The sequence below is a fragment of the Anomaloglossus baeobatrachus genome, chromosome 2 (genome assembly GCF_048569485.1).
Source record: "Anomaloglossus baeobatrachus isolate aAnoBae1 chromosome 2, aAnoBae1.hap1, whole genome shotgun sequence".
In the NCBI taxonomy this organism is placed as follows: Eukaryota; Metazoa; Chordata; class Amphibia; order Anura; family Aromobatidae; genus Anomaloglossus; species Anomaloglossus baeobatrachus.
The window spans coordinates 48712146-48733678 of NC_134354.1; the positions used below are offsets into that span (position 1 = coordinate 48712146).

The window sequence follows — 21533 nt, forward strand, 5'->3', positions numbered from 1 at the left end:
TGTCTGACCTCCTTCGCACAAAGCATAAAAACTGATGAGCCCGTAGCAGTACGGGGGGGTGTATAGGCTGAAGGGGAGGGGCTTTACACTTTTAGTGTAATACTTTGTGTGGCCTCCGGAGGCATAAGCTATACACCCAATTGTCTGGGTCTCCCAATAAGGAGCGACAAAGAAATGTTATTTATTAACTATTATGTGTGACACAAGGGGTTGTGCAACATAAACAAGCTATCACTTATCCATGGGATAGGTGATAATTTGCCGATTTCTGGGGGGGGTCTAATTTCTGGGACGTGCACTTAAAGAATGGGGAATGTTATCTCTGTTAGAAACTGAAATGGCAAGTTAAACACAACAATGACAAAGCCATGTGTGTGACTCGGTAGCCCGACTGAGAATGAATGGAGCGGCGGTCGAGGATGTAACTGTTGCTCCATTCTAACGGATAAAAGTCCTCCATTCTGCCAATCTGTGGGGTCTCAGTGGGACCCCCAACCGCTGATGCACGTCAGTCTTGATATCTGCATAAATGTGGGACTACATGATACATTTATGGTATACTCCAAGCACATGCCATAAGCATACGAGATGAGATTTCCCCTTTTGCAGGGCACTCACCTGGCACTTCTCTTCTCCACGTCTGACCCGCTTATATTCTGCCTGTAGATGACACCGGCCTGATGTGTGAGATACCGGGCAAAGTTCTCGAGTTGTGGAATGGTTTTACTTCCTTTAAGGCTTGAGAACCATTGCTTCGGAAAACACGCAAGCACCTGGAGAAGCAAATCATAAAAAAATTACATCTGCCACACTGCCTTAAGGGTTTTCTGTCCTGGAAGGAGACCTGCGGGGGTTGTCCTGGGTGAGGAGACTTGAAAACCAAGGAAAGAAGAAAGGGAGGAAAAAGGCAGCAACGTGTTTGTAGAGGTCAAAAACATCTGACGGGAGATTAAGACTAAAGCGTGTGTGTCCTGGAACAAGTGCGCTAGACACCGGTCACATGAGACATTCAGGACCTTTCAGTGGAAAATCCCTCCGCTGCTCAACTCCTGCAGCCTCCGACCAGGAACTACAAGATGTGGTAATATATATAGTGTGTGTGTGTGTGTGTGTGTGCACGTGTGTGTATGTATGTATGCATGTGTGCGTGTATAGGTGTGCGTGTACGTGTGTGTGCGTGTGAGATGTAACTGTGCATGTAGCAGAGCTGCATGCGTAATGTAATCGTGCATCTAGCAGAGCTGTGGGTGTAAATGTAACCGTGCATGGAGCCACTCTGGAGGCGTTTCTTGTGGTTTTGTGGTATCTGGTGCAGCTAGATGGTATGCGTGCGCTGCATGGTAATACTGGCTTTCTTAAGTTCTGGCATCACCATGGATCGGTTTATGGGACCTGAGTAGAACAGAAGATTGAGAATCTCTGCCTTAAGGCCCCGTGCATATTAGATTAAGGTTGGCTGAACCCGACAGGTCGGAACAACGGTCTTATGTGTAAGTGATCTCGAATGTCCAGTTTCGGACTCCCAATCGTAATGTTCTCCCAGAGATAAGCCGGCGCTCCTGTGTATAGGAGAGTTGGTGGAGATGGTGGTCGGCCCATTGGTCTGATGACACCAGTGGCGTAGCAAAGGGAGGGGGGGGGGGGGCGCGGCATTTTGGGGGTAAAAAAAATATAGAAAAGGGCCATCTGCAGCTGCATTCCTTAATATCTTTAACCACTTAACGACCCATGGTGTACTGGGTACGTCATGGTGACATAGTACTTAACGACCCATGACGTACCCATGGCGAAATCGCGGCTCCGGTGGCTGCGATCGGTGTGCGGGGAGGAGGGGACCTCTGCTTGACCTCAGGAGGGGTGGTGTCTCCCCCCGGACCGGACCTACGGAGGCTGTGATTGGCTGACGAACACCACTCAGCCAATCACAGCCACTGTGATGTTTCAGCCATTGAAAATGGCTGAAACCTTGAAATCCAGTCATGATCAGTGCAGCTGTAGCACCGATCATTGGCTGGAGCCGGGTGATCTCTGTTTCACCCGCCCCCAGCTCTGATTAGAGATCGGCTTTGTGACCGATCCCTCCAATCACATTGGATCTGGGGCAGGTGACCTGTAGGTGACCACTCCCCTCCGCTTCACTTCATCCGTGAAAGCTGAGGAGAGTGATCCCTCCAAGTGCCATTTGGTAAGTGCCCCCGATCCACCGCTGCGCCCGCTCAGCCCCCGATCCACCGCTGCGCCCGATCAGTCCCAGCAGAAGATGATTGGAAAGGAAAGGATCCGGTAAGGCCCCATTCACATCACATTACAGCTATCTGCTGACAATTATCCCCTTGTGAATGGACAGCACTGGTGGAGGGGAACTGCATGGATAAAACCCTCGGGGTTTGGAAATCCAAAAAAAAAGGCATAATCCTACTCACTCTCTGCGCTTTCCAAATACTCTCTCCTCCATTCTCATTATTCTGAAAAGCCACGAGAAGATATCTGTTCAGCAGCCCGTCTATGGCCAGCTCCTGTAGGCTCTTGTTGGAGAGGACTCCGTACCACTTCAAGAAGTTTCCTAGGAGCTGAGACAGATAAACAAGGCCTGTAAATACATACACTGCCATTAAATCTCATTCCTTTCTTCTGAGAAAGGCGACTTCGTGGATATGACGAGCACAAGTCACAAAAGGAGCGTCTGGGGAACCACGAGAGCATGGGATAGTCACTCATACTCCGAGGCTTCTAGATGACATGGTCGCCTTTACCTTTACTGAAGACCAGAACTGGCGCTGGTAGAACACGCACGGCCCGGAGTTCTTATTGTCGATCACACTAGAAATACAAAGATTTACAAAGTTCTCCATTAAATAGGTATTCCTGTGACATATAAAGGAATTTTTGTAATGTGGTCTCTTTGGGAGCACCCTCCCCGCTGCCTCCCGGCTTCCTATTTGCCTGGGAAACTGTGCATTCCCGATTTATAGCTTAGACTAAGGGGATGAACTGTGCGCTCTCCAATGTTACAAGCAGAGTATCTACAGCATCGGAGGATCCAGTGGTACTGAAGATGCGATGTCCTCCTTCTCCCGGACCTGTCCTCTGCCTTCGACACAGTGGACCACTCCCTCCTATTCCTCTCTGGGCATCACAGACTTGGCCCTATCTTGGATCTCTTCATACCTTACTGACCGAACTTTCAGCGTCTCCCACTCACACACCACCTCCTCATCTCACCCCCTGTCGGTGTCCCCCAAGGCTCAGTTATTGGACCCCTGCTGCTCTCCATCTACATCTTCAGCCTGGGACAGCTCATAGAGTCCCACGGCTTCCAGTATCATCTCTATGCCGATGACGCACAGATCTACCTCTCTGGACCTGACATTACCTCCTTACTAAACAAAATCCCACGATGTCTGTCTATTTCATCCTTCTCTATGTAATTCCTAAAGCTTAATATGGACAAAACAGAATTCATTATCTTTCCTCCTCCTCATTCAACTCCTCCAACAAGCCTATCCATCAATCTTGATGGTTGCTTACTCTCCCCAGTCTCACAAACTCGTTGCTTTGGAGTAACCCTCGACTCTGCTCTATCCTTCAAGCCGCACATCCAAGCCCCTTTCACCTCATGCAGACTACAACTCAAAAATATCTCCCAGATCCGTGCTTTCCTTAACCAAGAATCAGCAAAAACAGTGCATGCCCTCATCTCCCGCCTCGACTACTGCAACCTCCTGCTCTCTGGCCTCCCTTCCAACACTCTTGCACCCCTCCAATTTATCCTGAACTCTGCAGCCCGCTTATTCCACTTCTTCCCTCGCTATTCCCCAGCCTCACCACTGTCAATCCCTTCACTGGCTTCCCATTGCCCAAAGACTCCAGTTCAAAACATTAACCATGACCTACAAAGCCATCCACAACCGGTCTCCTCCCTACATCTGTGACCTAGTCTCCCGGTACCTACCTGCACGCAACCTCAGATCCTCACGAGATCTCCTTCTCTACTCCTCTCTTATATCCTCTTCCCACAATCTCGTACAAGATTTCTCCCATGCCTCCCCCATACTCTGGAACGCTCTACCTCAGCATATCAGACTCTCCCCTACCGTGGAAAGCTTTAAGAGTAACCTGAAGACCCATCTTCTTCCAACAAGCCTACAACCTACAATAACCCTCAGTCCAGTACACTACTGCGCAACCAGCTCAGTCCTCACCTATTGTACTATCACCCATTCCCTGTAGACTGTGAGCCTTCTTGGGCAGGATCCTCTCTCCTCCTATACCGGTCTGTAGCGGGCAGGGTCCTCTCTACTATACCAGTCTGTTTTGTATTGTTAATGATTGTTGTACTTGTATTTTATGTAAAACCTTTTTAAATTGTAAAGCACCATGGAATTAATGGCGCTATAATAAATATTATATTATTATTATTAATGCGATTGGGCCCAGCTTCAGAACAGTTCTTGCAAACCGTATATAGCAAACAACTTGTAAGAGCTGCGCTCAATACCGATTACTTCTGACTGTAAATGTGGCCGGTAACAAAGGCAATGAGTAATAATAAAATCTGCACAATCTTGAGAGGATAAAAACAGGTAAATTGCAAAGGTGTTTTTTCAAGCACTCTGCAATATTACCCATTTAAGAAGATGAGAAAACAGAAAACCCCATTAATGATCATCTCAGAACTTGCTATATTAAAAGTCTACAAAGGTGGTAGGTGCATCCTCATATATTGGAAGAATATTTGCATTTGGATACAAGCAAAGCAAAAAATTCAGAGACACTTACTTTTTGGGATAAAGAGGCATAAAAACATCATCGTCCAACGTTCTCCTCATTCTCATGAGCAATGCTTTCAGTAGTGCCTGCAAAGTACAGAACAACACTTTACAGGGTGAAATAGTGTGCTCACACACATATACATACACAGCATACACAAGTTACATGACCAGAAGCCTAGCAGACTTATAAGTCCAGCCTATAGGTATTGCTGCACGTGCCATATGTTCAAGCAGAATCTAATGACTATCCTCTATCCTTGCTGTGAGTGAGCAGAGAGCACGGTGTTCTAGGACTTGGGAGTTATTGTTACCTCGGTGTTCTTGTTGTCTGAATTTACGATGGTCGGGTATCCGGTCATTAGTTTCTGGAACACCGCTGCCAGCTTGCTTGTCTGCGTCGTAGAAAATGGATCCCACACGTTCTCCGCAAAAACTGAGGGAAGAAGGGAATTTTGTTACTTACCGTAAATTCCTTTTCTTCTAGCTCTTATTGGGAGACCCAGACGATTGGGGTATAGCTACTGCCCTCTGGAGGCCACACAAAGCACTACATCAAAAGTGCAAGGCCCCTCCCCCTCTGGCTATACCCCCCCCGTGGTATCACGGGTTCTCCAGTTTTAGTGCCAAAGCAAGAAGGAGGAAGCCAATAACTGGTTTAAACAAATTAACTCCGAATAACATCGGAGAACTGAAAAACCGTTCAACATGAACAACATGTGTACCCGCAAACAACAAAAAAACATCCCGAAGGACAACAGGGCGGGTGCTGGGTCTCCCAATAAGAGCTAGAAGAAAAGGAATTTACGGTAAGTAACAAAATTCCCTTCTTCTTCAGCGCTCTATTGGGAGACCCAGACGATTGGGACGTCCAAAAGCTGTCCCTGGGTGGGTAAAGAAATACCTCATGTTAGAGCTGCAAAACAGCCCTCCCCTACAGGGGTGTCACTGCCGCCTGCAGGACTCTTCTACCTAAGCTGGCATCCGCCGAAGCATAGGTATGCACCTGATAATGCTTGGTGAAAGTGTGCAGACTGGACCAGGTAGCTGCCTGGCACACCTGTTGAGCCGAAGCCTGGTGACGTAATGCCCAGGACGCACCCACGGCTCTGGTTGAGTGGGCTTTTAGCCCTGAAGGAACCGGAAGCCCCGCAGAACGGTAGGCCTCTAGAATTGGTTCTTTGATCCATCGAGCCAGGGTGGCTTTAGAAGCCTGCAACCCCTTGCGCGGACCAGCGACAAGGACAAAAAGTGCATCGGCACGGCGCATGGGCGCCGTGCGGGAAATGTAGATTCTGAGTGCTCTCACCAGATCTAGCAAACGTAAATCATTCTCATACCGGTGAACCGGATGAGTGCAAAAAGACGGTAAGGAGAAACTCCGGAATGGGGCGCAGCACTACCTTGTCCTGGTGAAACACCAGGAAGGGAGCCTTGGAAGACAGAGCTGCCAGCTCAGACACTCGCCGAAGTGATGTGATCGCAACGAGAAACGCCACCTTCTGTGACAGGCGAGAAAAAGAGACTTCCTTCAGAGGCTCGAAAGGCGGCTTCTGGAGAGCAACTAGAACCCTGTTCAGATCCCATGGATCTAACGGCCGCTTGTACGGGGGTACGATATGACAAACCCCCTGCGGGAACGTGCACACCTTAGAAAGACGTGCTAGACGCTTCTGAAAAAACACGGATAGTGCTGAGACTTGCCCTTTGAGGGAGTCGAGCGACAAGCCCTTTTCTGACTCCTATTGTAGGAAGGAAAGAAAAGTAGGCAATGCAAATGGCCAGGGAGACACTCCCTGAGTAGAGCACCAGAATAAGAAAATCTTCCACGTTCTGTGGTATCTTAGCAGACGTGGGCTTCCTAGCCTGTCTCATGGTGGCAACGACCCCTTGGGAAAATCCTGAAGACGCTAGGATCCAGGACACAAAAGCCACCCAGTCAGGTTCAGGGCCGCAGAATTCCGATAGAGAAAACGGCCCTTGGGACAGTAAGTCTGGTCGGTCTGGTAGTGACCACGGTCGGCCGACCGTGAGATGCCACAGATCCGGGTACCACGATCTCCTCGGCCAGTCTGGTGCGACGAGTATGACGCGGCTGCAATCGGATCTGATTTTTGCGCAGTACTCTGGGCAAGAGTGCCAGAGGTGGAAACACATATGTGAGCCGGAACTGCGACCAATCTTGCACTAAGGCGTCTGCCGCCAGAGCTCTGTGATCGCGCGATCGTGCCATAAATGCCGGGACCTTGTTGGTGTGCCGAGACGCCATTAGGTCGACGTCCGGCACCCCCCAGCGGCAACAGATTTCCTGAAACACGTCCGAGTGAAGGGACCATTCCCCCGCGTCCATACCCTGGCGACTGAGGAAGTCTGCTTCCCAGTTTTCTACGCCCGGGATGTGAACTGCGGATATGATGGATGCTGTGTCCTCCACCCACATGAGGATTCGCCGGACTTCCTGGAAGGCTTGCTGACTGCGCGCCCCTTCTTGGTGGTTGATGTATGCCACCGCTGTGGAGATGTCCGACTGGATTCGGATCTGCTCTCTTTCTAGCCACTTCTGGAAGGCTAATAGGGTAAGATACCCTGCCCCGATTTGAACATCGATCTGAAGGGTGGACTCCTGCTGAGTCCACGTCCCCTGAGCCATGTGGCGGAGACAAACTGCTCCCCACCCTGACAGACTCGTATCTGTCGTGACCAGTGCCCAGGATGGGGGCTATGGCCACTATAGCAGAGAGTCCTCGGCCGTCTGGGAAAGGGAGACTTCCCTGTCCAGGGAGGTCGACTGCCCGTCCCATTGGCGGAGAATGTCCCATTGCCGTTGGCGCAGATGAAACTGCGCAAAGAGAACTGCCTCGATGGCTGCCACCATCTTCCTTAGGAAGTGCATGAGGCGCCTTAAGGGGTGCGACTGGCCTTGAAGGAGAGACTGCACCTCTGTCTGCAGTGAACGCTGCTTGTTCAGCGGAAGCTTCACTATTGCTGATAGAGTATGAAACTCCATGCCGAGATACGTTAGTGATTGAGTCGGAGACAGATTTGACCTTGCCAAATTGATGATCCACCCGAAAGTCTGGAGAGTCTCCAGCGTAACATTCAGGCTGCGTTGGCATGCCTCGAGGGAGGGTGCTTTGACGAGTAGATCGTCCAAGTATGGGATCACCGGGTGTCCCTGAAAGTGCAAGACTGCTACCACTGCTGCCATGACCTTGGTGAACACCCGTGGGGCTGTCGCCAGACTGAATGGCAGAGCTACGAACTGAAGATGTTCGTCTCCTATCACAAAACGTAGAAAACGTTGGTGCTCCGTAGCAATTGGCACGTGGAGATAGGCATCTTTGATGTCTGTTGAGGCAAGGAAGTCTCCTCGAGACATTGAGGTAATGACGGATCGGAGGGATCCCATCCGGAACCGCCTGGAGTTCGCATGCTCGTTGAGCAGTGTCAGGACCAGAACGGGGCGGAAGGAACCGTCCTTTTTTGGAGCCACAAAGAGATTGGAGTACAAACCCCCGCCCTCGTTCCTGAGGGGGGACAGGGATCACCACTCCTTCTGCTCTTAGAGCATCCACCGCCTGCAGCAGGGAAATGGAGTCGGAGGACGAGAATAGAACACTGTCCTGTGCCCGTGAGCACAATGTCCGTCACCCACCGGTCTGTGACCTGTGGCAGCTAAATGTCGCCAAAGGCGGGGGGTTCTGCCATCAACCGCGGATGCGGAGAGAGAGAGAGTGCTGAGAGTCCTGAGGAGACCGCCTTGGTAGCGGTTCCTCCGACTGCCTTCCTTGGGCGTGATTGAGCCCGGCCGAAATCTGATCCCGTCTGAGGTTTAGTAGCCCTTTTGCCCGAGGACAATTGGGACCTACCGGAGCTTGGGAAGGACCGAAACCTCGACTGTACTTTTAGGACAGTATTAACAGGGTAAGTCGCAGTGCAGACATTGCGGGTTACGGACGCCTCTGCGGTACAGATGTCCCTGTGCTCAAGGCCAGCTGCGCAAGAACAGCTGAAAAGGTTAGGTTGCCTATACGGCTGTGGATGCCGGAGCAACCGACACGCCGATAGCTTCCTAGACAGATTTCAACCAGAGTCCATCTGTCTGTGACTGGCATCTTTAAGTGAAGCCCCATCTCCAGTGCAACTATGTCTCTAGACGCAAGCCTGGAGATTGGAGAATCCACCTTTGGACCCTGGGTCCAGCGCTGACCGCGTCAGGGGAAAAGGGATAACGTGTATCCTAAAAACATTTGGAGAAGACGCTTATCTGGTAAGCGTGGTGTTCCTGGACTGCTTCTCTGAAGTCAGCGTGGCCAGAAAAATACTCAATATCTGTGTGAGATACTGAAAAAGGACTTCTCCTGTTCGTCTCCTAACTCCACTGGGGGAGCTGAGGGAGAAAGATCCAACCTTCCATTGATGGACGGTATAGGATCTCCGTATGGCGTTACCACCCGGTGTATCCGGATCGATAGCTATGTCAGTATCAAAGCCCTGAAGAGCTGCCTTTTGGTCAAGTAGATTGCCCATGGCCTGTCTGGACTGCAAGTCTCTATATTATGACTACTCCGTCCCTGTCCATGGACAGGGTTGACAGGTGGTTTCTTTGGCCACAACTAGTAGAGACCCAGGCAGACGAAGTGCTCCAGGGGAGCATGCACACAATGGGACGGTGTCATGAACAGCATCCCATGTAGTAAAAACAGCACTGAAAATCTGTGTTGCTGTTTTGCCGCTGCCGACTAGCTATCTAGAATTATATAGCCAAGATTGGTGACCGTACAGTGCAATGTATAGCATACAGGCATAAAGTACAAATGACCACTGCAGCACAAGCAATACAAGCAGCATAGAAGCCTGTGCCCTGGCACCCCTGCTCTTCTGCTGCTGTATACTAGTCATCTAGGGGAATATAGCCAAGAGTGACCCTACAGTGCAATGTATAGCATACCAGCACAAGTACAAATGAACACTGCAGCACATGCAATACAATCAGCATAGAAGCCTGTGCCCTGGCACCCCAGCTCTTCTGCTGCTGTAGACTAGTCATCTAGGGGAATATGGCCCAGAAGAGTGACCATACAGTGTAATGTATAGCATACAAGCACAAGTACAAATGCACACTGCAGCCTATGCAATACAAGCAGCATAGAAAAAAACCTGTGCCCCAGCACCCTTGGTTTTCTGCTGCTGTAGTCTAGCCATTCCAAGAGAATATAGCTAAGACTAGCGACTGTACAATGCAAAGTGTAACACATAAACACAAATGAACACCTCAGTCGTGCAATACAAGCAGCCTAGAAAGCCTGTGCCTTAGCACACCTGCTTTCCTGCTGCTAATGTGTCGCTCCCCAAGCGGGCATATAGCGACCTGTGCAGTTAAAAACAACACATGTACACACTGCAGTTATCTGTGGTCAGCACTATGTGTGCCGCTTACCGCCCGCCTATAAGCGGGTGTATGATCGCCACCGTCCTGCCTGGTTGCCGAAAGTCCGATCGTAATGGCTGCCGGCTTCTTCCCCAGCTCATGTGAGGAGGGGCGGGCCGTGGGCGTGCCCCCAAGGCAGAGCGGGAATCCGGCGCCCGACAGTGTGCAGTGAGAGGGCTGGAGCATGTAAAAAGGCTCCAGCCCTCGGCGCTGCTGATTGCTCAGCGCCTGTCCCCTTCCCTGAGTGACAGGGAGGGGGCGGGAACGAAGCGGCACTAGGCCGCAGAAGCCGGGGACTGGATTTATAAGCGCCGCCGCCGTAAAAGCGCGGTCGGCGCCCAGTCCCCGGCGAACTACAAGTCCCAGCCGCGCCGCCGCTCCCGGAGCGTCCGGCGCGGTAGTTCCCAAAACACAAAGTCACTCAGCAAAGCTGCAGTGACTGTAACCCATTACTGTCCCCGGCGCACTAGCACACCCAGCAAGTCTGGAGTGTGCTGTGTCTGTGTGACCGGGGACACAGAGTACCTGTAATGGTGCAGGGCCATGTCCCTGAACGGTACTCCAGCTCCGTATCCAACAGGTTCAAATGGGTCTGTGGATGGAGCCCGGCGTCAGAGCTTTGAGGCCGGCAGGATCCCACTTCCACAGAGCCCCTCAGGGGGATGTGGAAGGAAAGCAGCATGTGGGCTCCAGCCTCCGTACCAGCAATAGGTACCTCAACCTTACAACACCATCCAGGGGTGAGAAGGGAGCATGCTGGGGACACTATATGTGTCCTCTTTTCTTCCATCCGAAATAGTCAGCAGCTACTGCTGACTAAAATCTGTGGAGCTATGCGTGGATGTCTGACCTCCTTCGCACACAAAGCTAAAACTGGAGAACCCGTGATACCACGGGGGGGGTATAGCCAGAGGGGGAGGGGCCTTGCACTTTTGATGTAGTGCTTTGTGTGGCCTCCAGAGGGCAGTAGCTATACCCCAATCGTCTGGGTCTCCCAATAGAGCGCTGAAGAAACAAAGATAGAAACTGAGCAACTGAAAAAAGTATGGCTTTATTCACACCTTGTTAGGTCAACACAATTAGCATAAGCCTTAAAAGGAGGCCAGACAGGTACATTAAACCTAGTTATGGGCTTTGATACACCTGGTGCATGTCTCGTTATTTATAAGGGCTCTCTCTGACGTCTGTGCAGCAAAGAGTGACCGCTTCATAGAAATATATGAAGAAGAGCGGGGAACGAGAAAGAGCGGGGAACGAGAAAGAGCGGGGAACGAGAAAGAGCGGGGAACGAGAAAGAGCGGGGAACGAGAAAGAGCGGGGAACGAGAAAGAGCGGGGAACGAGAAAGAGCGGGGAACGAGAAAGAGCGGGGAACGAGAAAGAGCGGGGAACGAGAGAGCGGGGAACGAGAGAGCGGGGAACGAGAGAGCGGGGAACGAGAAAGAGCGGGGAACGAGAAAGAGCGGGGAACGAGAAAGAGCGGGGAACGAGAAAGAGCACTAACAGTAGTTTGCTGCACTTTCAGTGGATACAGAAATATAAAAAGGAGAGAGAGAAAGGGGGCAGAGAGAAAGAGAAAGGGGCAGAGAGAGAGAAAGGGGCAGAGAGAGAGAAAGGGGCAGAGAGAGAGAAAGGGGAAGAGAGAAAGAGAAAGGGGCAGAGAGAAAGGGGCAGAGAGAAAGGGGCAGAGAGAAAGGGGCAGAGAGAAAGGGGCAGAGAGAAAGGGGCAGAGAGAAAGGGGCAGAGAGAAAGGGGCAGAGAGAAAGGGGCAGAGAGAAAGGGGCAGAGAGAAAGGGGCAGAGAGAAAGGGGCAGAGAGAAAGGGGCAGAGAGAGAGAAAGGGGCAGAGAGAGAGAGAAAGGGGCAGAGAGAGAGAGAAAGGGGCAGAGAGAGAGAAAGGGGCAGAGAGAGAGAGAAAGGGGCAGAGAGAGAAAGGGGCAGAGAGAGAGAAAGGGGGCAGAGAGAGAGAAAGGGGGCAGAGAGAGAGAAAGGGGGCAGAGAGAGAGAAAGGGGGCAGAGAGAGAGAAAGGGGGCAGAGAGAGAGAAAGGGGGCAGAGAGAGAGAGAAAGGGGCAGAGAGAGAAAGGGGGCAGAGAGAGAAAGGGGGCAGAGAGAGAAAGGGGGCAGAGAGAGAAAGGGGGCAGAGAGAGAAAGGGGGCAGAGAGAGAGAAAGGGGGCAGAGAGAGAGAAAGGGGGCAGAGAGAGAGAGAAAGGGGGCAGAGAGAGAGAAAGGGGGCAGAGAGAGAGAGAGAAAGGGGCAGAGAGAAAGAGAAAGGGGCAGAGAGAAAGAGAAAGGGGCAGAGAGAGAGACAAATGGGCAGAGAGAGAGAAAGGGGCAGAGAGAGAGAAAGAGAGAAAGAGAGAAAGGGGCAGAGAGAGAGAGGGGCAGAGAGAGAGAAAGGGGCAGAGAGAGAGAGAGAAAGGGGCAGAGAGAGAGAGAAAGGGGCAGAGAGAGAGAGAAAGGGGCAGAGAGAGAGAGAAAGGGGCAGAGAGAAAGAAAAAGGCAGAGAGAAAGAAAAAGGCAGAGAGAGAAAGGGGGCACAGAGAAAGAGAAAGGGGCAGAGAGAAAGAGAAAGGGGCAGAGAGAAAGAGAAAGGGGCAGAGAGAAAGAGAAAGGGGCAGAGAGAAAGAGAAAGGGGCAGAGAGAGAGAGAAAGGGGCAGAGAGAGAGAAAGGGGCAGAGAGAGAGAGAGAGAAAGGGGCAGAGAGAGAGAGAAAGGGGCAGAGAGAAAGAAAGGGGGCAGAGAGAGAGAGAAAGGGGCAGAGAGAGAGAGAGAAAGGGCACTAAGTAACAGTAGTTTGAAGCACTTTACAATACAGGTGGATACAGAAGGGGAAGGGGGGTGGAGAGAGGGGGAGGGGGAGAGCGGACACTTCATGATTGTGAGGAGACCATTCTGATTATAGCTGCGCTTAAATTACTTCTCATTAATTGCCAGGTAATCATCTGCACCAACCTGCGAGCCTCGGAAGAATAACCTTTTCCACTAATGAAGGCAAAAGCAGAATGTCTGCGTCTTCACTGTCATATTCTTTCTCTTCGCAACCGTAAAAGAGCAGAGACTCAAACCAGCCCATACTCTCAAAGTCACAGCATCGGGGCTGAAAGGAAGAATGAAACGCAATCAGTTTTGTGAAGCTGCAGGTTTACATGATGATTCTGGCGGATTTTTCCATAAGACGATCTGTCAGATCCCCTGACCTGTGACTTTTAGGAAATACGTGCATACCCCATGAAAATTCTGGAGATTTTTCCTAGAACTCTGCAGCTTTTGTTATTCCACATGAAATAAATTAAGAAATTGACAACTTAGGTCTTATTGACCCCCCTCTCGTCAAAAGTGGCTGGCCCTATACCAATTGGTTCTGCTAGAATAATATAGTGTATATGGACACGCCCTACCCGTTGTCAATCTTTTCTTTATTTCAGATTTCCAGGAGGAATTACAGAGGGAATGCGCTACACAGATTTCCAGGGAAAAAAGCTCCAGAATTGTTATTGTATGGGACTGGAAGAGCAAAACTGCCCCCGATGTGAACACGCCCTAAAGATATCAAACATTGTTCCAGACAACATTCTTCCATGTGTATATCCCAATATTCGTAACCTACCTCCAGCGGGTTCCAAGATAAAAGTTGGAGGCGTATAAGAGGATTTAACAGTTTTGGTAAACAAAGCCCAATGTAGGCATCTTTATACGTGTTATAGTAAGACGTGCGCCAGCTCTCAAACTGACACTTGATACAATCGATGGAATGGAAATTCTCCAGGGTGTCTTCAAACACTTTGCTGGACTCTTTCAATAGCCGATCTGAAAAAAAAACCCCCAAAAAACAAAAGTAAATTCTCTGTACAGTGAGGGAAATTAGTTTCCCCCCTACAAAGAATCAAGAGGTCTGCCCCAATGAAGACTCAGAGAAAGAGATTTTACGGTGAGTACACAAAGAAGGGAATTTTGTTTACTTACCGTAAATTCCTTTTCTTCTAGCTCCAATTGGGAGACCCAGACAATTGGGGTGTATAGCTATGCCTCCGGAGGCCACACAAAGTATTACACTAAAAGTGTAAAGCCCCTCCCCTTCAGCCTATACACCCCCCGTACTGCTACGGGCTCATCAGTTTTGGTGCAAAGGCCAGAAGGAGGAAAAAATTATAAACTGGTTTAAAGTAAATTCAATCCGAAGGAATATCGGAGAACTGAAACCATTTAACATGAACAACATGTGTATACAAAAAACAGGGGCGGGTGCTGGGTCTCCCAATTGGAGCTAGAAGAAAAGGAATTTACGGTAAGTAAAAAAAATTCCCTTCTTTGTCGCTCCTAATTGGGAGACCCAGACAATTGGGACGTCCAAAAGCAGTACCCTGGGTGGGTAAATAATACCTCATAATAGAGCCGTAACAGCTCCGTCCTACAGGTGGGCAACTGCCGCCTGAAGGACTCGCCTACCTAGGCTGGCATCTGCCGAAGCATAGGTATGCATCTGATAGTGTTTCGTGAAAGTGTGCAGGCTCGACCAGGTAGTTGCCTGACACATCTGCTAAGCCGTAGCCTGGTGTCGCAAGGCCCAGGACGCTCCCACGGCCCTGGTAGAATGGGCCTTCAGTCCTGAGGGAACCGGAAGCCCCGAGGAACGGTAAGCTTCGAGAATTGGTTCCTTGATCCACCGAGCCAGGGTTGATTTGGAAGCTTGTGTCCCTTTACGCTGGCCAGCGACAAGGACAAAGAGCATCGGAGCGGCGCAGGGGCGCCGTACGAGAAATGTAGAGTCTGAGTGCTCTCACCAGATCTAACAAGTGCAAATCCTTTTCACATTGGTGAACTGGATGAGGACAAAACGAGGGTAAGGAGATGTCCTGATTGAGATGAAAAGTGGGCAAGGCAAATGGCCAGGGAGAAAACGCCTGAGCAGAGCACCACGACAGGAATATTTTCCACGTCCTGTGGTAGATCTTGGCGGACGTTGGTTTCCTAGCCTGTCTCATAGTGGCAATGACCTCTTGAGATAATCCTGAAGACGCTAGGATCCAGGACTCAATGGCCACACAGTCAGGTTGAGGGCCGCAGAATTCAGATGGAAAAACGGCCCTTGAGACAGCAAATCTGGTCGGTCTGGCAGTGCCCACGGTTGGCCGACCGTGAGATGCCACAGATCCGGGTACCACGACCTCCTCGGCCAGTCTGGAGCGACGAGGATGGCGCGGCGGCAGTCGGCCCTTATCTTGCGTAACACTCTGGGCAACAGAGCCAGAGGAAGAAACACATAAGGAAGCTGAAACTGCGACCAATCCTGAACTAAGGCGTCTGCCGCCAGAGCTCTGTGATCTTGAGATCGAGCCATGAATGTTGGGACCTTGTTGTTGTGCCGTGACGCCATTAGGTCGACGTCCGGCATCCCCCAGCGGCAACAGATCTCCTGAACCACGTCCGGGTGAAGGGACCATTCCCCTGCGTCCATGCCCTGGCGACTGAGAAAGTCTGCTTCCCAGTTTTCTACGCCCGGGATGTGAACTGCGGATATGGTGGATGCTGTGGCTTCCACCCACAGCAGAATCCTCCGGACTTCCTGGAAGGCTTGCCGACTGCGTGTCCCACCTTGGTGGTTGATGTAAGCCACCGCTGTGGAGTTGTCCGACTGAATTCGGATCTGCTTGCCTTCCAGCCACTGCTGGAACGCTTTTAGGGCAAGATACACTGCCCTGATCTCCAGAACATTGATCTGAAGTGAGGACTCTCGCTGAGTCCACGTACCCTGAGCCCTGTGGTGGAGAAAAACTGCTCCCCACCCTGACAGGCTCGCGTCCGTCGTGACCACCGCCCAGGATGGGGGTAGGAAGGATTTCCCTTTCGATAATGAGGTGGGAAGAAGCACCACCGAAGGGAAGCTTTGGTTGCTTGAGAGAGGGAGACGTTCCTGTCTAGGGACGTCGGCCTCCTGTCCCACTTGCGTAGGATGTCCCATTGAAGAGGACGCAGGTGAAACTGCGCGAAAGGGACTGCTTCCATTGCTGCCACCATCTTCCCCAGGAAGTGCATGAGGTGCGTCAAGGGGTGTGACCGACCTTGAAGGAGAGATTGTACCCCTGTGTGTAGTGAACGCTGTTTGTCCAGCGGAAGCTTCACTATCGCTGGAAGAGTATGAAACTCCATGCCAAGATATGTCAGTGATTGGACCGGTGTCAGATTTGACTTTGGAAAATTGATGATCCACCCGAAACTCTGGAGAATCTCCAGAGTAACGTTGAGGCTGTGTTGGCATGCCTCTTGAGAGGGTGCCTTGACCAGCAGATCGTCTAAGTAAGGTATCACTGAGTGACCCTGAGAGTGGAGGACCGCAACTACTGTAGCCATGACCTTGGTGACAACCCTTGGGGCTGTCGCCAGGCCGAACGGCAGTTCCGCGAACTGAAGGTGTTCGTCTCCTATGGCGAAGCGCAAGAAGCGCTGATGCTCTGGAGCAATTGGTACGTGGAGATAAGCATCCTTGATATCGATCGATGCTAGGAAATCTCCTTGGGACATTGAGGCGATGACGGAGCGGAGGGATTCCATCCGGAACTGCCTGGTCCTTACGTGTTTGTTGAGCAGTTTTAGGTCTAAAACAGGACGGAAGGACCCGTCCTTCTTTGGAACCACAAACAGGTTGGAGTAGAAACCGTGACCCTGTTGCTGAAGAGGAACCGGGACCACCACTCCTTCTGCCTTCAGAATGCCCACCGCCTGCAGAAGAGCCTCGGCTCGCTCGGGAGGCGGAGATGTTCTGAAGAATCGAGTCGGAGGACGAGAGCTGAACTCTATCCTGTAACCGTGAGACAAAATGTCTCTCACCCAACGGTCTTTTACTTGTGGCAGCCAGGTGTCGCAAAAGCTGGAGAGCCTGCCACCGACCGAGGATGCGGTGTGAGGAGGCCGTAAATCATGAGGAAGCCGCTTTGGTAGCGGCACCTCCGGCGGTCTTTTTAGGGCGTGATTTAGACCGCCATGCGTCGGCGTTCCTCTGATCCTTCTGAGGCCTTTTGGACGAGGAGAATTGTGACCTGCCCGCACCCCGAAAGGACCGAAACCTCGACTGTCCCCTCCTCTGTTGGGGTGTTTTTGGTTTGGCTTGGGGTAAGGATGTTTCCTTTCCCTTGGATTGTTTGATGATTTCATCCAATCTCTCACCAAACAAACGGTCGCCAGAAAATGGCAATCCAGTTAAGCACTTTTTGGAAGCCGAATCTGCCTTCCATTCCCGCAGCCACAAGGCCCTGCGTATTACCACCGAATTGGCGGCTGCAACCGCCGTACGGGTCGCAGAGTCCAGGACAGCATTAATAGCGTAGGACGCAAATGCCGACGTTTGAGAGGTTATGGACGCCACCTGCGGCGCAGACGTACGTGAGTGCATCAATTTGCGCCTGACCAGCTGAGATAGCTTGGAGTGCCCATACGGCTGCGAATGCTGGAGCAAAAGACGCGCCGATAGCTTCAGAGATGGATTTCAACCAGAGCTCCATCTGTCTGTCAGTGGCATCCTTGAGTGAAGCTCCATCTTCCACTGCAACTATGGATCTAGCCGCCAGTCTGGAGATTGGAGGATCCACCTTGGGACACTGAGTCCAGCCCTTGACCACGTCAGGGGGAAAAGGGTAACGTGTATCCTTAAGGCGCTTGGAAAAACGCTTATCTGGATAAGCTCGGTGTTTCCGGACTGCCTCTCTGAAGTCAGAGTGGTCCAGAAACATACTCTTTGTACGCTTGGGAAACCTGAAACAGAATTTCTCCTGCTGAGAAGCTGACTCCTCCACTGGAGGAGCTGAGGGAGAAATATTCAACATTTCATTGATGGACGCAATAAGATCATTCACTATGGCGTCCCCATCAGGAGTATCAAGGTTGAGAGCGGCTTCAGGATCAGAATCCTGATCAGCTAGCTCCGCTTCATCATACAGAGAGTCCTCTCGCTGAGACCCTGAACAATGTGATGATGTCGAGGGGATATCATAGCGAGCTCGCTTAATCGGTCTGGGGCTGCGGTCCGTGTCAGAGACCTCACCCTGGGATCCATGAGACACCCCGGGAGGACATTGCTGTTCCAACTGAGGGGAACCAGGGGACAATGATAACACAGTGCCCCTGGCTTGAGATGCCGGCCTGGACTGCAAGGCTTCTAATATCTTAGCCATAGTCTCAGAAAGTCTTTCAGTAAAAACTGCAAACTCCGTCCCTGTCACCTGGACAGTGTTAACAGGTGGTTCTCCCTGGGCCACCCCTAGCAGAGGCTCCGGCTGAGAAAGTGCCACAGGGGCCGAGCATTGCACACAATGAGGGTCAGTGGAACCTGCCGGCAGTATAGCCGTACATGCTGCACAGGCAGCATAGTAAGTCTGTGCCATGGCACCCTTGCTATTTGTGGACGACATGCTGTTGTCTCCTCTGAGCAATACAGGAGGGTAAATAGCCACAAATCAACAGTGCACCCTACAGTGTAAAGTATAGACTATAATCATATAAACTATAAATACACTTCTGCACTAGTGGGGCCAGCACCACAGGTGCTGCTTACCACCTGCGCAAAGCGTTTGTGTGGGCACCAGAATTCCTGCCTGGGTCTCTTTGAGCTTGTCTCTCCTCTCCAGCGTTAGCAGAGCTGAGAGGAATGGCTGCCAGCGTCCTGGGGAGAGGAGGGAGCCGTGGGCGTGACCCAGAAAAGTGCGGGAACTGGTGCCCCACTGTGCAGAGTGAGGGGGATGGAGTATGCAAAGCATGCTCCAGCCCTCAGTGCTGCCGACCTGTACAGCGTCCCGCCCTTCCCCTGACTGGCAGGGCTGGGGGCGGGAAAAGAATGAGACTAGGCCGCAGAAGCCGGGGACTATAGTTATAAGCTCGGCCGCCGTATAAGCGCGGTCGGCGCGGAAGTCCCCGGCGCACTAACAGTCCCAGCCGCGCCGCAGGGATAACCATGGCAGCGGCGGTCAGCGCGGCAGTCCCCCTACACAAATACACTCAGCGACGCTGAGTGTATAGTGGCACACATGCAGCCAGCGCTGCTGTCCCCGGTGCACTAGCACACCCAGCAATGCTGGAGTGTTGCTGTGCGCGGTCCCCACGGGGACACAGAGTACCTCCAAGTAGCAGGGCCATGTCCCTGAACGATACTCGGCTCCTATCCAGCAGGGTCCTCAGGAGCTGTGGATGGAGCACGGTCTCCTGTGCCTGGAGACCGATGGGATCCCACTTCACCCAGAGCCCTAATTGAGGGATGGGGAAGGAAAGCAGCATGTGGGCTCCAGCCTGCGTACCCGCAATGGATACCTCAACCTTAACAACACCGCCGACAAAAGTGGGGTGAGAAGGGAGCATGCTGGGGGCCCTGTTATGGGCCCTCTTTTCTTCCATCCGACATAGCAGCTGCTGCTGACTAAGCTGTGGAGCTATGCGTGGATGTCTGACCTCCTTCGCACAAAGCATAAAAACTGATGAGCCCGTAGCAGTACGGGGGGTGTATAGGCTGAAGGGGAGGGGCTTTACACTTTTAGTGTAATACTTTGTGTGGCCTCCGGAGGCATAGCTATACACCCCAATTGTCTGGGTCTCCCAATTAGGAGCGACAAAGAAAATCCTTCTTTTTTCGTGGGTATCTTCAACTGTGACAGACAGAATCCCCCCTCCCCATACTGTCACACCGCGTCAGTACCAATATCGAAGGCACGGTGGCGCAACGTCCATGATGAAGGACGACACGGTGAACTAGACTTGCCTTTCTCCATGTTAAAGTTGGTGACGTCTGTAGAGGTCTCCTCATCATCACTTGAAAGACCTTCAAGGTGTTCGTCCATCTGATCAGAAACCTCACGAGCTTGTCGTCGTCGTGCTCTGAGACAAAGAGGAATCACTCGATGGATTTCATCAACTTTTGTGTAATGTGCAGCTAAATATATACAGCTAAAGGCTTAGAGGTCACCAAAAATTTACATGGAAAAGATTTTTGGTGCCAACAGCGATCTCGGGACACCCCTTAGTGGAGGGCGAGGCTTGAACATGAGCTATAATCATCACTTAAGCACGATTACAACATAAAAAGCAACTGCTCTTTAATTTCTGGATGGGAGTTGTAGTTCCACAACAGTGAGGTGGGAGAATATACCATATTTTTAAGATTATAAGACACATTTTTCCTCCCAAAAATTTGGGAGGAAAATTAAGGGTGCGTCTGATAAGCCGAACGTAGCTTACAGGGGGTGGTGGAGAGAGGTCACAGGACGTAGGGGCGATGCTGCAGGCTGTGCACTGGGCTGTGCTGTAGGCGGTGCACTCTGTTGCGTTGTGGGCGGTGAGGCAGGGGCCATCCTGAATGTCAGCAGTGCAGATTTCAAATAATGGCGCCCGCAGTCAGCGTGTGCGCTGATGGAGCTCTCGGCTCAAGATCTCATCTGTGAATGCGCCTCCTCCGGCCCACTGATCTCCCAGCAGCGGGCTTAAGGAAAATGGCACCCGGAGGTGGCATGTGCGCAGATGAGATCTAGGCTTTTGATTGAGCAGATTGCTTAATCTGCGCTTGCACAGACTCCAGGCGCCATTCCTTTGAAGCCCGCTCTCCCAACAGTTCCTGGATGTTCCTCCTGTCTCTCGGCGCCGCTGTCTGCAGTGAGCATCTGGGACACTCGCTGCACCGACGGCAGCAGCACCCTACCCCAGCACAGATGCCGCCCTCTCTGGTAAGACACCATTAAATTATAAGACGGACTCCCCCCTTTTTTTTTTCTCTAAATTTAAGGGGCGTATTATAATCTGGTGAGTCTTCTAAAATGAAAAATAAGGGACATAATTTGAACCCCATCCCTCACCTTCTGGCTTCTCTTTCGGCTATCCTCCGCTGTTTCGCGTGCTCCTGATACGCTGCTCGATCGCGCCCAAAAGAGTCTAGATTTGGTGCCATTAAAGCTTTACCTGAGAATTTTCAGAACAAAGCCGTTGTTCAGACACAATCTACAAGACGTCTTCACATTCCTCACATATGACTTCTAAGATACAGATTGTAAAAATAAAAGCTGCTTCTCTAGACATTTAGCTGAGAAAGATAGATTGTGACAAACACAAGGTTATCCATTATAATACTGCAAAATCTAATTGTTTAAATGTAGACCTTTGACATAATGGCTGCAGAATAATAAACCTCCCATTACTTGCACAGTCTTGTGTGCAACATCTCCAGCATTTTCTATGGGATAAAGCTTCAGTGTCTCCCCCGCCTCCTGCTTGTGAGAGATTACAGGCAGAAACCTATCATAAGCAGGAGGCAGGGAAGAAAGGCTCAAGGTCTGATGCCTAGAATCGCTGTCCCGATTTATAC

General features: G+C 51.2%; 1 protein-coding gene across 1 annotated transcript in view; it reads right to left on the minus strand.

Annotated features, from left to right (window-relative positions):
• Window positions 1-21533, minus strand: part of PAXBP1 (PAX3 and PAX7 binding protein 1) — a 149037-nt gene that overhangs the window by 20918 nt on the left and 106586 nt on the right. Inside the window, 9 exon segments of the mRNA XM_075333371.1 lie at window positions 619-773; window positions 2424-2570; window positions 2754-2820; window positions 4780-4856; window positions 5084-5205; window positions 13154-13298; window positions 13809-14008; window positions 19941-20056; window positions 21028-21140. Coding sequence (XP_075189486.1) covers window positions 619-773; window positions 2424-2570; window positions 2754-2820; window positions 4780-4856; window positions 5084-5205; window positions 13154-13298; window positions 13809-14008; window positions 19941-20056; window positions 21028-21140 — 1142 coding nt within the window.